The sequence below is a fragment of the Leuciscus leuciscus genome (genome assembly GCF_965113295.1).
Source record: "Leuciscus leuciscus genome assembly, chromosome: 16".
Taxonomy (NCBI): Eukaryota; Metazoa; Chordata; class Actinopteri; order Cypriniformes; family Leuciscidae; genus Leuciscus; species Leuciscus leuciscus.
In genome coordinates, this window is record NC_138740.1 from 2615941 (window position 1) to 2631665 (window position 15725).

At 38.4% G+C, this 15725-nt stretch overlaps 1 protein-coding gene across 1 annotated transcript; it reads right to left on the reverse strand.

The window, feature by feature from the left end:
• Positions 1-10146: 10146 nt before the first annotated feature.
• On the reverse strand, positions 10147-12316 carry LOC309477225 (putative nuclease HARBI1; the record flags this gene model as incomplete). Its single annotated transcript, XM_082140403.1, has 2 exons — positions 10147-11677; positions 12182-12316. 2 exons carry the CDS (start codon positions 12314-12316, stop codon positions 10619-10621), a joined length of 1194 nt encoding a protein of 397 aa, XP_081996529.1. The 3' UTR covers positions 10147-10618.
• Positions 12317-15725: the final 3409 nt, after the last annotated feature.

A 15725-nucleotide genomic window follows, 5' to 3' on the forward strand; every position in this document is an offset into this window, starting at 1 on the left:
AGGTGGCGGTCCCAAACCCTAACCCCTAAATTGCAACTTGTGAAAATGATATTAAAAAAAATGTTTGCACATTTTTCCATTCTTGTTTAAAAAAAAAATATATATATATATTTAATTTTTTTTATGAAAAAAAAAAAATAAAAAATAAATTTCTTTTTTCTTTTTATATCATGAAATTGTATCTAAAAAAAATGTGTCCTGCATTTTCATATCACTACCAAAACAGTGAATGTTGTAGACCATTGGCTGAGACTGATTTTAACCACACCCCTACATTTTTGATCAGGAAATATTCCTGTGTCCCTCTCTCTCATGTGCTATATGGTGAGTAGATTGATCCCATAATTTTGAGGTAAATGTGTTCTAAAGTCTAAAAATCTGTGTGTAACTTTAAGGAATGTCACTGCCAAACTCATTTTTTCTGCTATTGAGAAAACTTTTTTGGATGTTATTCCATAAAATTTAGTTGTTATATGTGTTCAACAGTTCTAACCAGTGATTGCTAACCATGTGCTGATTAGCATCTTCGAGCTAGGCTCAAAAGTATCTAAAATTGTCACTACCAAAACAGTCACAACCGAAACATGTCTTGAAGTTTCGGTTGTGACATTATTGTTTAGGTAGTGACAAAAGGGAACACATAATCCTTTATTTGGAGGAATAAACTACATTTTAGTAAAGTTATGCAAATAATGATACTGTAGTGTGTTTTAGTAGTGTTTTAGTGTTTTAGTATGCAAGATTCTGTTAAAATTCTGTAACGTGATGAGGTTACAATTACTTAAAGGTAGGGTAGGTAGGATTTTTATAAAAAACTTATTTTCAAATTTGTTTAAACTGTCTTTATATACCAATACATAATTAAAATGTAAGTGCTCTGAAAAAGAGAGTATACAAATCGAGTACTGTAGACCTTTTAATCTGCAATAAACACAGCTCATTATTTCCATTCGGGACGAAACAATTGATTGGTTTGGGCGACTGTCACTCTCTCTCGCAACCATGGCTACCACCCCTGTTGCTACAAGATCTGCCCATATGTGCGCGCACCCGTTTGATTTGAGGAGTGCAAGAGAGGCGCGGAACCTACGAAGAGTAAAATTATGGCAGAGAAAAAGCATTCAGAATTCAAAGCACCTGCATATGCAGTCAGCGAAGGCAAACAAGGCAAAAACTACTTCCTCGGACCCTGGTTGCCCGCGCTCTTGAACGACCTCCTCTGCTTCGCCCTCGACCCCGGACCTGTCCTCGAACCGACGATGCGGTACTTGTCACCGGAGTGTAACGTTAGTCCTCATCAGAGTCAACAAAGTTTTCATCATGGAAACTCTTACATGCAAAACACCGTATATGTTATGAATCTTACACGAAATTCACCTTCATCACAGTGTAACTGATGGTAATGGAAAAACGTGTATCAATGCAACCTGTTTTTAGTTTTGCCTTATAAATATAGCTCGTTACCTATAGCCTAAATATAGCTCATTACCGAATCAATCAAAATATATTTTTTTACCTTTACCAATATCGATATGCTAGCTTGATAGTGAGTACTAAAAGCCATCTTATTTGTTTATATTTATAGTGATAAAGTTAGGTATTTTATTACATGTGATTCTGACATGATGTCACTGCATGCACTGCGCTCCTTCCTCTCACTCGTCTCAGGTAAATAAATAATTAAGTAAATAAATCTTCCAGCTGATGAGCCTGAGCGTTTGGCGTCGCGCGTTCATGTGTTTTGGGGGCGTGGCTTTGGAAGGAGCCCAGAAGGGAGGGGGTGGAGTGAATGGAAATAATTAGCTGTGTTTACAACAGTCGTGAGAGGTCTACAGACACTCGATTTTTATACTCTCTTTTTCAGAGTACTTACATTTTAATTATGTATCGGTATATAAAGACAGTTTAAACAAATTTGTAATGTTTTTTTTTAGAAAAATCCTACCTACCCTGCCTTTAAGGTTGCAGTCCATGATACTATCTTAGGTGTAAGGTTGTAGTCAGTAATGTTATTTTCTATGATTGATGATTAATAGAATGACATAAAACACCAACATGCCTAAAAAAAATAGAAAAACTACAACAGAGAGACTACAAACAAAGGTTGAGGGAAGACCCAGTGAAGTACGAGGAATACTTAAGGAAAGAAAGAGAAAGAAATAAGAAATGAAGGGAAGGGAAGAAGGAAAGTTGAAGAGTATCAGTGAATTATCTGACAGGGAGCAAAGACATGTCAGAAAAGCATGGAGGAAAAGACAGAAAAGACACAGGATGATGGTGAAAAGACAAAAAGAGGTGGAGACATTTTGCAGGGCTTCCACACCACCTAGCAGTTCCAGTGTGGGTGATCAGACACCAGTGCACATACACACTGGGGGAAAAGGGAGAAAACCACACACACACACACACACACACACACACACACACACACACACACACACACACACACACACACACACACACACACACACACACACACACACACACACACACACACACACACAGTTCAGTGGTTCTGGAGATTTATCTGAATGACTCATTAACAAAATGTTGAAAATGTGAAAATAAAACAAAGTGGTTCTGAAACAGTCTACATTGTAAGTTGTTGTTTTTTTAGGAAGAAAAATCTATGAGCATACCTCTTCTCACTTGCACCTCAAGACCCAAAGTATAGAATAGCTCTAGGTGTTCTTATAAGATATTTACTGTCAGATGTGTGTCTGCTATATGTACTGACTGCATATGTGCATCATAGTTATTTATTTATATTAACACAAAATGTGGACAGTCTGATTCAGCCATGGCAAACTAAGTATTGTGGTCACTACCAAAACATTACTGTCACTACCAAAAATGTGCAGTCACTACCGTAACATGGGATGTTTTGTCAAAAATTAAGTATATTGAATTATCAACTAAGATGTTTATAATAGTGTTTGGTTCAATGCATATTCAAACTAATGAATCCTTAACTTTTGAAATCAGTACGATAAACTTTATGCCTTCGACAAAGAAAGATTGGGCTCAAAATACAACAAATCAAATAAATTACACTTAAAATATTATTAAAATTATAATCTTTATTGATTTAACCTGTAAAAATATTTTTAAAAAATAGAAAAAATATATATTTATAAGGTAGATGTAAAGAAAATCTTAATAGGTCATTATAAGCCTTCTTAATAAATTATTTAATATTGTGTTTCGGTAGGGGAGACTATACAGTTGCAACGGGATGGTTGCAACATGTCATTTTTCTCCAATCAGAAACAAGCTAGAGTGATGACACTCACACTGCACATGCACAGTTAGACCCTCCCCCCACCATGAAGACAGTAGACATATTCAACATCTGCTGCTGCATTTATTGAACAAAACTTGTTTTGGAGGAATGAAAGTAAATTTTTTCATGAGATATATTTTTGTCATACTGTCCAGACATTTTGTATGAATTAATCAAAACTTACTTAGTTTGAATTATTGTTTTTTTTTACTTCTAAGTGCCATGGTTAGCATGTGTCAAAGTCAGTGTGTCTAGCAGGCGTATGATGTTCTGTCATGGCTGATAGGGTCGGGGACGGTTGCAACATGTTATAAATTGCATGTTTAATAAAGGTTTGTTGCATTGCAAATTGTTCAATTCTTCCTGTCTGACACTGAAATATGGAGAGATTGAATAGCATCTGTAACACCTGCATACTGAATCTATGTAGGCCTAAACAAACAAAACTCAAAAACTGTTATTTGATAAATATGACTAAATAAATAAATAATAGGCTACAATAATATTGTTGAAATAAATAATATTATAATATTATAGTAGGCCTAAAACAGTTAATATTTTCAGAATTCTTTGCTCATTGAGACAAAAAGCTCAAGTTAATTAATTAAATTTAAGGTATTTTTAACATGTTGCAACTGTCCCTGGGTTGTGTTGCAACTGTCCCCTGGGTCGGGGTCAGTTGCAACATCTGACTTCTTCCATTCAAATAAATACTGTGAACGATATGTCATATATAATCATCTTTAAATGGTATGGGTAATTAGCAGACAGATGCAAGTTTAATATATACAAATTTGGTTGGTCTAGTCCAAATAGTCTCTGAGTAATTGAGAGAAATGCAAAAAGTGTTGCAACTGTCCCCGGTCACCCCTAGTGACAAATTTGGGGAGAAGGAAAATATTCCAGCATTTTCTGAAAATACAATATGAAAATTAACTGCACAATTACTAGAAAAGCGTACCTTGGATATTATACAATTTGCATACATGCAAAATTTGTGGGAAAAAACAAAAAAATTTCAAGAGGTTTCCAACTCTGACTTTGCTCCAATTCTGTAGAATGGCCCATATATGTTCATTGCTTGGTGTCTTGTGTTGTCAGATCGTTGTGAGAATTCCCGGTGTCCTGTCTCCTGTCTCCTGTTCTCCTGTCTCCTGTTGATCTTCGGCTGACAAATCAGAGGAAATGGGCGTTTAATTCCCGCCCACGTGTAGAAATCGAATATTTCCCTCAGAATCCGTGTATCATTCGTTCAGTCGTTCGTTTTTTGAATTAATATTGAAAGTAGAAAAATTTGAAAACGGTTCCTTTTCCATTTTTTCCAAAAAACGAAAAACAAGAATTCAGCTGGATTTCTCGTTTTACGTTCTCAGTTAGAAAAATGAATAAACAGCTTGAATATTCGATTTCTACACGTGGGCGGGAATTAAACACCCATTTCCTCTGATTTGTCAGCCGAAGATCAAACTGTTCCGTCATCAGTTCTGCACAGCAGAATAAGAGTCCTCCGTTGTGCGGATTCTTAACGCATTTATTGCAACTACATTTAATCTTTTTCTCATCAAACCACCAGACTAACGAATGTCTCGACACAACCCGTACCGGGGAATAGACTAGATGGGGCTTTCTTCTGTGTAGACCAGGAGTTCTCAAGTGCCAGGGGGTCCGTGAAATAATTTGCTATTTTCTGGATTGTAAAGTCAAGTCAAGGGTTTTTTTTTTTTTAACATGAAGCACGCTGTGATTAAGACCTTCAAAAATATATACAGTAGGCGCGCCAAGAAGGCTATTGGCTGTAGGCTATTTTGGTTGATTTTTGGTGTGCGCCAGAAAGAATATAATAATCATTTATAATAATAATTATTCTTATATAATAATTTCAAAGGCATGATATGTTGTAGTCATTTTGAAAGTACACAAATAGACATATAAATGTTACTGTTTCGAATGAGAGTATTAAACGACAGTAGCTATTAAATCCCCTGTTGAGCAACACATCCAAGTGATGTCGGGTGTCGCAGCCTGTTCGTTATTAAAATAAAACACAGTCAACCAAACATATAAAACGTTATTCTGCTTAACTGGTCTGTTGACATTCCAAACTAATTTCCCTTGCTGTGGAGATGCTGATTTACGTGTAGGCCTATATTGGGACTCGAATGAAGTACGAAGCCTTCTTTACATTATAATTAGGATCCAAATGTTACATTGCAAATATGGATAGGCTACTGGACGAATGAGAGATGCCCGAAACCAACGTCTGCTCTGTACAGTTTCAGTTTCTCGTTAAAATACGCATATTATGTTATAATGTTAATGTTGTATTTTATTTACCGGTCTTTTACACTATTTATGAATATGCTTTTTTTACAACGATGTGAAGCGCGCGTTTCCCTCTCAACATGACCCGGCGCGCCACGCACAAGCGCGCATCCTAGAGATATAAATTATAATACATTTTAATAAAACACAAGGCCTACATCATAAAACTTCTCCAGTTGTTAGATAGGCTAGTCAGTCTGAATGACAGTTTATACGTTAACGTTAATATAGGCCAATTATATAGTCAATGCATTATTCTTTTTGTATTAGTGTTAAAAATATTTAATTTACAACTAATTATGTTGATTTATATCTTAATTTATAATAACATTTTTTTTAATTACTGGGCGAGGGCGACAATGATAGGCTAACAGCCGTAATTTATCCTGCCCATATACAGTGAGGAAAATAAGTATTTGAACACCCTGCTATTTTGCAAGTTCTCCCACTTAGAAATCATGGAGGGGTCTGAAATTGTCATCGTAGGTGCATGTCCACTGTGAGAGACATAATCTAAAAAAAAAAAAACAGAAATCACAATATATGATTTTTTAACTTTGTATGATACAGCTGCAAATAAGTATTTGAACACCTGAGAAAATCAATGTTAATATTTGGTACAGTAGCCTTTGTTTGCAATTACAGAGGTCAAACGTTTCAGAGGTCATGATGCTACCACCCCCATGCTTCACAGTAGGGATGGTGTTCTTGGGATGGTACTCATCATTCTTCTTCCTCCAAACACATTTAGTGGAATTATGACCAAAAAGTTCTATTTTGGTCTCATCTGACCACATGACTTTCTCCCATGACTCCTCTGGATCATCCAAATGGTCATTGGCAATCTTAAGACGGGCCTTGACGTGCTGGTTTAAGCAGGGGAACCTTCCGTGCCATGCATGATTTCAAACCATGACGTCTTAGTGTATTACCAACAGTAACCTTGGAAACGGTGGTGCCAGCTCTTTTAAGGTCATTGACCAGCTCCTCCCGTGTAGTTCTGGGCTGATTTCTCACCTTTCTTAGGATCATTGAGACCCCACGAGGTGAGATCTTGCATGGAGCCCCAGTCCGAGGGAGATTGACAGTCATGTTTAGCTTCTTCCATTTTCTAATGATTGCTCCAACAGTGGACCTTTTTTCCAAGCTGCTTGGCAATTTCCCCGTAGCCCTTTCCAGCCTTGTGGAGGTGTACAATTTTGTCTCTAGTGTCTTTGGACAGCTCTTTGGTCTTGGCCATGTTAGTAGTTGGATTCTTACTGATTGTATGGGGTGGACAGGTGTCTTTATGCAGCTAACGACCTCAAACAGGTGCATCTAATTTAGGATAATAAATGGAGTGGAGGTGGACATTTTAAAGGCAGACTAATGCCTGGCTCACACTACAGGAGTTTTAGGCCGATTTATGCCCGATTTCCCCCTCCCGAGAATCGGAGAAAAAATCTTGTCGAGGACCTTGATCGGTTCCGATGTTCGGCGCAGATTATCTGGTAATGTGAGGTGTTCACAGATCGAATCTTGCACCTGCCGATCTGCTCTCACACAAATCGGGCTCGCCCCGATCATATCAAACATGTTTGATATTTAAGATTTTAAATCGGGATGAGCAAGTCTGTGATTACGTCAGTGCTGTCAAAATAGCCAGGAAACAAGTAGGGCTGTCGTGCTGAAGGAATTTCCCTTGAGATAATTTTGAGTGACTCAACTCGATATGCGTTTTTATCTCCATTTATTTATTGCTAAATAAATGAGTGTTACGCTGTGGTCAGCAGGCACAAAGACGAGTACATGTTCATGAAACCGAAAGTAAAAAGCGCGTTAAAACGAAGTGGATTAAAATGAAGATACAACACGTCAAAATAAGGGTCGGGGGTCCACATAATATAATAAACACAACATAAACATGACAATGAGCTTGTTAGACCATTGTTATATAACAGTTAATTCCTTGAATCTCACTTTACGAGAGGCTTTCTGCTGATATTTTTACCAGTATTGACATTGAAAGTCTCTGCGCATTAGAGACTGTCACTCAGTCATTAAACTGTTCTTTCAACGGAAATGTAAAAATGCGGATGCATTCACAGATAGGTGCTAGATGTAATGAAACAAGCTGTTAATTATTTTAATATTTAATTTAAACTTTGAGCTCCACTTTACAAGACTCTGAGCAGGACAACGCTAAAGCTGATGCGTCACTCCATGATCAACGCCGGCATTGATTTATTGTATTGACCAGCGCTGACGCCATTCATGAGAAATATCCTTAAAAGGATGATTTTTGAAAGATTTCGCTTTCCTTGGTCAGGGCTACCTTTTCACCAATATGACTTGATATGAAGGCACACCCGTCGTTTTGGGCGGCCAGGGGGCTGTGGCCGCCCCCAAAAATGCTTGTGTTTTTTTGTGCTATTTGTTAAAATATTATAATGTTATTTTTTTTCCATTTAGGCTATGTTGATTATGAAAAGTGAACAGCACGAGTAAGATATGATGTGCAATGTATCGGGAGACATAGAGTGGGTCAGACATGATTTTGACCACTTCATTACGTTTTGCTTTGTAGAAAGCCTTTCTTTAAAGTGAATTTCGTTTTGTATAAATTGTTTCTTAATTTATATTTTTTTTTTATCAACCAATTGCCAATTGCCAATTGCCTGGAAGCAAATATAGCAGACAATAATCATGCAACATGACATAGAGGCGCCTGCGCTGTCACTTGCATTGCTCGTGAACTGGAGCGCATCTCATCATAAATTAACCGAAACTCAGTGTATGCCTCACAGACATGAGAAATACATCGAATCTTTAAATGTCTTTAAACGAAACAATTCAAAACGAAAAGAAATAGGCTACTCTCTGATTATGTAATCCATGTGCATTTCTCTCTATAGGCGCGTTCACTACGGAGATGGCGATCGTCAACTTCATCTTTGCAGCCGACAGAAAACACTAGTTTATTAATAAAATCAATGCACGCGTCACCGGATTTACAAATGCACATCTAGCTTGTTGCACGCTTGTTGTCGAAATAACGAGATATTATGTTGAAATAACATTATTAGCCTAATAATAATAAATCTTTAATCAATATTTGATTGAATGCTGAATGCTGTGCTTGGTCAATTTAATAAAATTAATACTTTAATTGTGACAATTAAAATAATTGAATATTAAATATTAAGTGGCCAATTTTTGTAATATGGGCTCGGGTAGGGTCGGGCTTGATTTTTTTGGGCCCGATCTAAGCTCTTAACTCAAAGTACCGGTAGGTTCAAAGTCTCTGTGCGTGTGTGTGTGTGTGTGTGTGTGTGTGTGTGTGTGTGTGTGTCTCATGGCAATGCATGTCCCATATGTTTCCATGCTTTTCCACTTCAGATCTGCTGCGTGAGATCACGTGAGGCGCTTCCTCTGGCACGATAATCTTAATAACATTTTGTAGTGTGTGGTGCACCGCGATTTTCAAACCTTGTAGTGTGAGCATGTTTAAGATTTGAGGGACGAAAATCTGCAAAGATTCTCCTTAAGTGTGTGCTGCAACCAGATTTCAAAATCGGTTAGGATTTTAAAACTCCTGTAGTGTGAGCCAGGCATAACAGGTCTTTGAGGGTCAGAATTCTAGCTGATAGACAGGTGTTCAAATACTTATTTGCAGCTGTATCAGACAAATAAATAGTTAAAAAATCATATATTGTGATATCTGGATTTTTTTTTTTTGATTATGTCTCTCACAGTGGACATGCACCTACGATGACAATTTCAGACCCCTCCATGATTTCCAAGTGGGAGAACTTTCAAAATAGCAGGGTGTTCAAATACTTATTTTCCTCACTGTAGCCAGCTGATGCAAAGCGTAGGTGAATTTATATATACACAGAAGAAAGCCCTATCTAGTCTATTCCCCGGTACGGGTTGTGTCGAGACATTCATTAGTCTGGTGGTTTGATGAGAAAAAGATTAAATGTAGTTGCAATAAATACTTTAAGAATCCGCACAACGGAGGACTCTTATTCTGCTGTGCAGAACTGATGACGGAACAGTTTGATCTTCGGCTGACAAATCAGAGGAAAGGGGCGTTTAATTCCCGCCCACGTGTAGAAATCGAATATTCAAGCTGTTTATTAATTTTTCTAACTGAGAACGAAAAACGAGAAATCCAGCTGAATTCTTGTTTTTCGTTTTTTTTGTAAAAAATGAAAAAACGAAAATGGAACCGTTTTCTCATTTTTCTATATTCAATATTAATTCAAAAAACGACTGAACGAATGATACACGGATTCCTCAGCAGCAGGTTGACGTGACGTCACGCCACTACAGCTACTCTGAAACACAGAACAAAAACTCAGTTTTACCACGACTCACACAATAATTGTATCTAATTAATCTTGTTTAAGGTTTATAATTCAACGCTCGCTGTAAAAGGCACCGTATACGTGCAAAAGCGGGTCGCGTTGTCCGTAAAGTAGTCCCTTGGACGCGCACTGCGGATGAATACACTTTCAGCTCCGCGAGCTTCATGGGAAAGCACTTCACTATGGGATCAAATTCCCGCCAAATATATAGCGGTCACGTATAAAAAAATAATAAGCGTGAATCAAAAATTTAAAAACACATGTACAAATATATTGCACAAACCGAAAAAAAAGAATGCAAAATGATCAGAATAGCAAACAACGTGGTCACGGATCAAAATATAATAAGCGTGAATCAAGAAATAACAAGCATGAATAAAAACTTTAAACACATTAAAAGTTATTTTGCAGAAAACTTAAACTTATGGTCATGCTTTCTTAAAAATTATGTTTTCCTTGGTTTTATTACTGTGTACTTTGTGCTTTCTTGCATTTTCTGCTCATATTTTACTCTTTTGTACGCTTGTGCTGTTTTTCTCTTCGCTCTTCTTTCTATGTTCTGCGCTTGCTTTCCCAAATGTTGCAGTTCGAGTTTCATGTAAATTAGGGCGGGCTTAAGCGTCACCATTGGTCCACTAGTTCTAGATTGACAGCTACTCCTCTAGCCAATCAATCGAAAAAGGGGAGTTGACGTCACACCAATGCGACACGTGACTACTTGGGCAGCCAGTGTGTCTCGTGTAGCATTCCCTGAGGCTTCGTTAAGTGCCATTGGTTCATGGGGAGGATGGGGGTCAAGATCATCCCTGGTAATATCCTCGTCAGGATCCAGTGTGTCCCCATTGTCCAAGCACACATTGTGTAAGAATGCACAGCTAGCAATTACCTGAGGTGCAAAGGTAGGTTTGACTTCCAGTGCCTGGAACAGAGTTGACCTCCACCGTGTTTTCATTACTCCAAAGGCCCGCTCAATTATGCTGCGTGCCTTTGAATGGCGGTGATTGAAGCGTTGCTGCACTGGTCCACGTACTGGCTCTTCGAATGGTGTGAGCAGACATATAGGGGTCTGGAGGCAGGGGTACCCACCATCACCCAGAATAATGTATCCCGGTGGGGGGTAACGTCCAGATGTGTAAAATGAGCTGTTTTTCATCACACGCGTGTCATGGACTGACCCTGGGTAACCCACGAAGATGTCCAGGAACCTTCCATCTGCATCACATTTGGCCTGCATATTGATCGAGTAAAAGCCTTTGTAGTTAAGGTAGTCTAGACGATGTAGATCTGGTGGTTTAATCCGAATGTGTGTGCCATCTATCGCCCCTACAACGTTGTGGAATGCAGGGGTCCCTGATAGAGCCACAAATCCTTGACCCAAAGCCTGCAGCTCATGTTGTGGGAAGGAGATCACTTTGTTTTGATTGTTCCAAATATTCTGTGCCACCTTGTGTATTACTCGATATACTGTTACCTTGGGGACATTGAAAACACTTGCCACCACCCGGTATGAGAGTCCGTGTGCCAACCAATATGTATATATGAGAACCTCTAGTTGATTTCCCCAGCCATGATCTTGACTCCTGTCTAGAAGCCTCTGTAGGCTGTTCATGGCTCTCCTGGTCAAGCGTAGGTCCTGCTTTATTTCAGCCTCTTCGTCAAACCATAGGCGCAAGATGGGCACAGTCGCATCCACTCTGCAGTACATAGGTGGACGATCGGCCTGAAAAAAACCCAACAACAACCTTTAATAGGCAGAGTCAAAAAGGTTACATATACCCTCCCTAGTAATCCGCACAATGCGCACATAACTGCTCTTGTACCCTCAGCTATAAAATTCTGGTAACATAAGACGTTTGGCATTATTAGGACCCACAAATATTCCCCCATTGCATTATTATACATTATAATAAACATTATATAGTAGTTTAATGCAGTCTGAAAACAAGATTTTTTTTCTCACACAGTAATTTTTTATTTTGGATGAATAATCCACGATACGTATTGTTGCATTTTTTATTGCGATATATTGTTACACCCCTAGTACATGAAATTGACTATGATATTGAAACTACATCACCAAATTAATGGATAAAAATACATGTGTTTTCCTCAGATCGTAGCTACAACAACATAAGAATAGTAGGCTAACGTTAGCCGCTTGTTAATGTTTTGCTTAGCTATGGTGTCGCCGGCGCCGCCGTTAAATACAATGAAACATACGTACCATGACTTGATCCGTGAGCAGTCGTATGCGTCTGAGACACAATCTTCTTCTACGGTGTCTTTGATTGATGGCACACAAGCGTGCAAAGATAAAGAGAGCCCAGGCAACCGACATCACAACCTGAGACGATGGCATCTTCGTTTGTTTATGTCAACGCTTGTCGCCTCTGTTGACGTAGAAGCCAGATAGTGGCAACGGAAGATGATGCAAACGGAATCGAGTGGCGTCTCATTTCTTAGTGGAACGCTCTACCCCTACCCCCCTTCACTCGGTATCGAGAAGCAAGGGGAAAACGCAGACAAAGTGGTAAGGGGAAGGGGTAAGACAAATGAGATTGGCCCTAATTCTCTCGCTTCTCTTAAGCATCTTTTGTGTTTGACTCTGTCCGCAAGCCATCTTAAACTGTCATGTTCAAATGGTAATGTTTATAATTGTTATGTCTGTAGCCTACTGGAAAGATTTCAATAAAAAAAATAAAAAAAATGTAACTACGCGTCGCGGCGACGCGGACCGCAAGATCTGTGATTGGTCGGCTGGATAGCATCGTGTTTCCTCCTACGCATTTCCGGAATGATCTTCTGCACTCTGCACCGTCCGCCCGCCATTTTTAAATTCCGAAGATCAGTGAAGAGCCATGGAAATAGACCAAGTGACCGAGAGATTGCTTGAAGAAGTGCGGAAATACAGCCATCTGTATGACTCCTTCAGTCGCCATTGCTCGTAGAAACCTAAACTCAAAACAGCCGCGAGGAATGTAAACACAGTGGAACATTAAAACCCACCCGCGCCAACTAGCGTTTCGGCGGTGTAACTGCAGAGCAACACAGACATTCGCAGAAGTATAAATGCTCACGACGGCGTCGCCTACGTGCGTAGCCTACGACGTACACTACGGCGTACACTCGACGCAGAAGTATAAATTGGCCTTAAAGTCTCGCACTCGCAGTCTCGCACGCGTGACGCATCACACCTGCTGTGGTGCTGTAGGCTATTCTGTTGCTATTCTAAGTTGCTATTCTAAGTGCGACATGGATCTTGAAGAAGCAAAGAAAAAAATTAAAACAGGAGAATTAACTTTGAGCAAGTTTGGAGGAAAATCGGAGGAATGGACACATTTTAAACTAGTCGTGGGGAGTGACAACATAATGTGTTGGCTTTGTCTCGTGCATTAAATGCGCACGCTGCTCGCCTATGACAGCAAAAAAAAAAAAAAAAAAAAAAAAAAAAAAAAACGGGACTTCGACGATGAACAGACAAGCAGTCTTGCCATGACAGAAATTATTATAGTAGTCAGCCTCAGGCCTCAATATCCGCTTTTGTTACTTTTCCGATCCATTCAACTATTTCTGAATAAACAAACAACGCAGTTTGCATGCTTCTTCCTTGTCGCATTAGGTCTATTCATTAAGATAATTGCACGCACATGAACTTGATAAATGTTACATAGGCTATATGTTTTACTATGCACAAACAAATGACTTTCAACTTACATGTGCAAAATTCAGAATTAAATGAATGTGCTGCAATTTGTACAAAAAGAGAGTCTGTAGTAGCCTACGTGTTTTAGCCATTAAATAAGCACATAGTTTCAAGTTTGTTAAGTTTTGTTTTGAAGAAAGCTTTTCTTTAAAGTGAATTTTGTTTAGTATAAATTGTATCTTAATTTTAATACATTTTTCATCAACCATTTGCCTGGATTTAATACATAAAAAGCAATATAGCAGACATTATAATCATGACATGAAGTCGCCGGCCATTTGAAACTCGTAACACACGCTGTCACCGAATTTACAAATGCACATCTTGCTTGTTGCTCACACATATTATGTTGAAATAACAATATGTTGAAGTAACATTATTAATAATAATAAATCTTTAAGAATATTTGATTGAATGCTGAATGTTGTGCTTGTTCAATTTAATACAATTAAAACTTTAATTGTGATAATTAAAATAATTGAATATTGAATATTGAGTGGCCAATTTTTGCTCATTTATTAATAGTATTTATATAATATATATAACTGCGCAGCTCCCCCCTGTAGCCTAAATGAGCACAGCAGCACCTGCTTAAAAAAATTCTGGCGCCGCCCCTGGTTATAACAGCCCACATATTAAAAATGGTCGGGTTTAAATCGGGCTCATAATTACAGTAAACGTGTCGGGTCGGGCCGGGCTCGGACACAACGTGCTCGGGTTGGGTCGGGCTTGATTTTTTGGGCCCGATTTAAGCTTTAATCCGATTCATATCCGATTTATTACCACATATGAGTGAGGCCTGAATCCGATCTGAGAAAATCGGAATCCATGCGGTTTTTTCCTGCTTAGGCTACACGTTCGCCGGTCATATCCGATCTGTGCCACATGAGAGGGAAAAATCGGAATTGGGTCACTTGAACCATGCAGTGTAAATGGGCCTAAATGAGTAGTTCATCATTATCTAACCATTTATAAATGATTTACAACTGAACGTTATTATAAAGTGTTACCGGAACCAGATGAAATATTCTGAATGATACCTATCCACAATCTGACTAAACTGAATGAACACTGAAGTGACGTTACCTGACCAATGACACCAATTTCTTTTTAGAGCAGTTTTACAGCAGAATTTAATTCTGTTTGCATCATTGAATATTTGTTTCCTGTTTATGTGGCTTATATGGCTTGACTTGACTATCCAAACCATAGCATTTGTGTCTTCTTGATATAAGGGCAGAGCAGCGATGACAGCTTCTTCAGTGTCTGTCTCCCAGAGAGCACGAATCTACAAGAAGATTTTTGTTTGCATGTTATTTTTCCTTAAAGCACTTTTTTTTCTTTTCTTTTTTTTACAACATAAAAGGAAAAGAAGATTACCTTGAGGATTGATTTTGATTTTGACTTTGATTGCAGCTCTTCCAGACCATGTCTTCAGCTGCGTAGTGTTATCTTCCAGACATCAAATACCTTTGTTTGAATTGCTTTTGTAGAGGCTTGGACATCTGTGTCAGTTTGTGCCATTTCTAACAGAAATGACATTTTGTCTCCTTTTGTGTCTGTGCTTTTTTTTTTTTTTTTTTTTTTTTTTTTGGCACAGGCATGATAAAAGATCAAGATTCAAGCACTTTACTGTCATTGTGTAGCACAACGAAATTACTCTTGTGACAACCCCAAATGTGCATTTCAAATCCAGAGTCAAGAGAAAAATGCTAAAATATAAAAAACACCTTTTTTCAATCTTAAAAATATATCTAAATTACGACATATGCTCCCAATATCACATACATGAAAGTGAATTAATACGTTCATGACCTCAAGGCTAGATTGTTGTAATGTTATAACAGAACCGGGAATTCTTCCCATAACACCCGATGTACTTGTTACATCGTAAAAAGAATTGCATCTACACTCATATTAGTCTCTCTATTTATCCTGAGGTCTCCGTAGTCAGCCGTATCAGGTCCGTATCCAAATCACCCACAGCAGTGACAACCACAACAGCCCTGAATATCAGTGAATAACATGACCATTGACCAGTAGAAGAACCCTAGAGACAGATCTC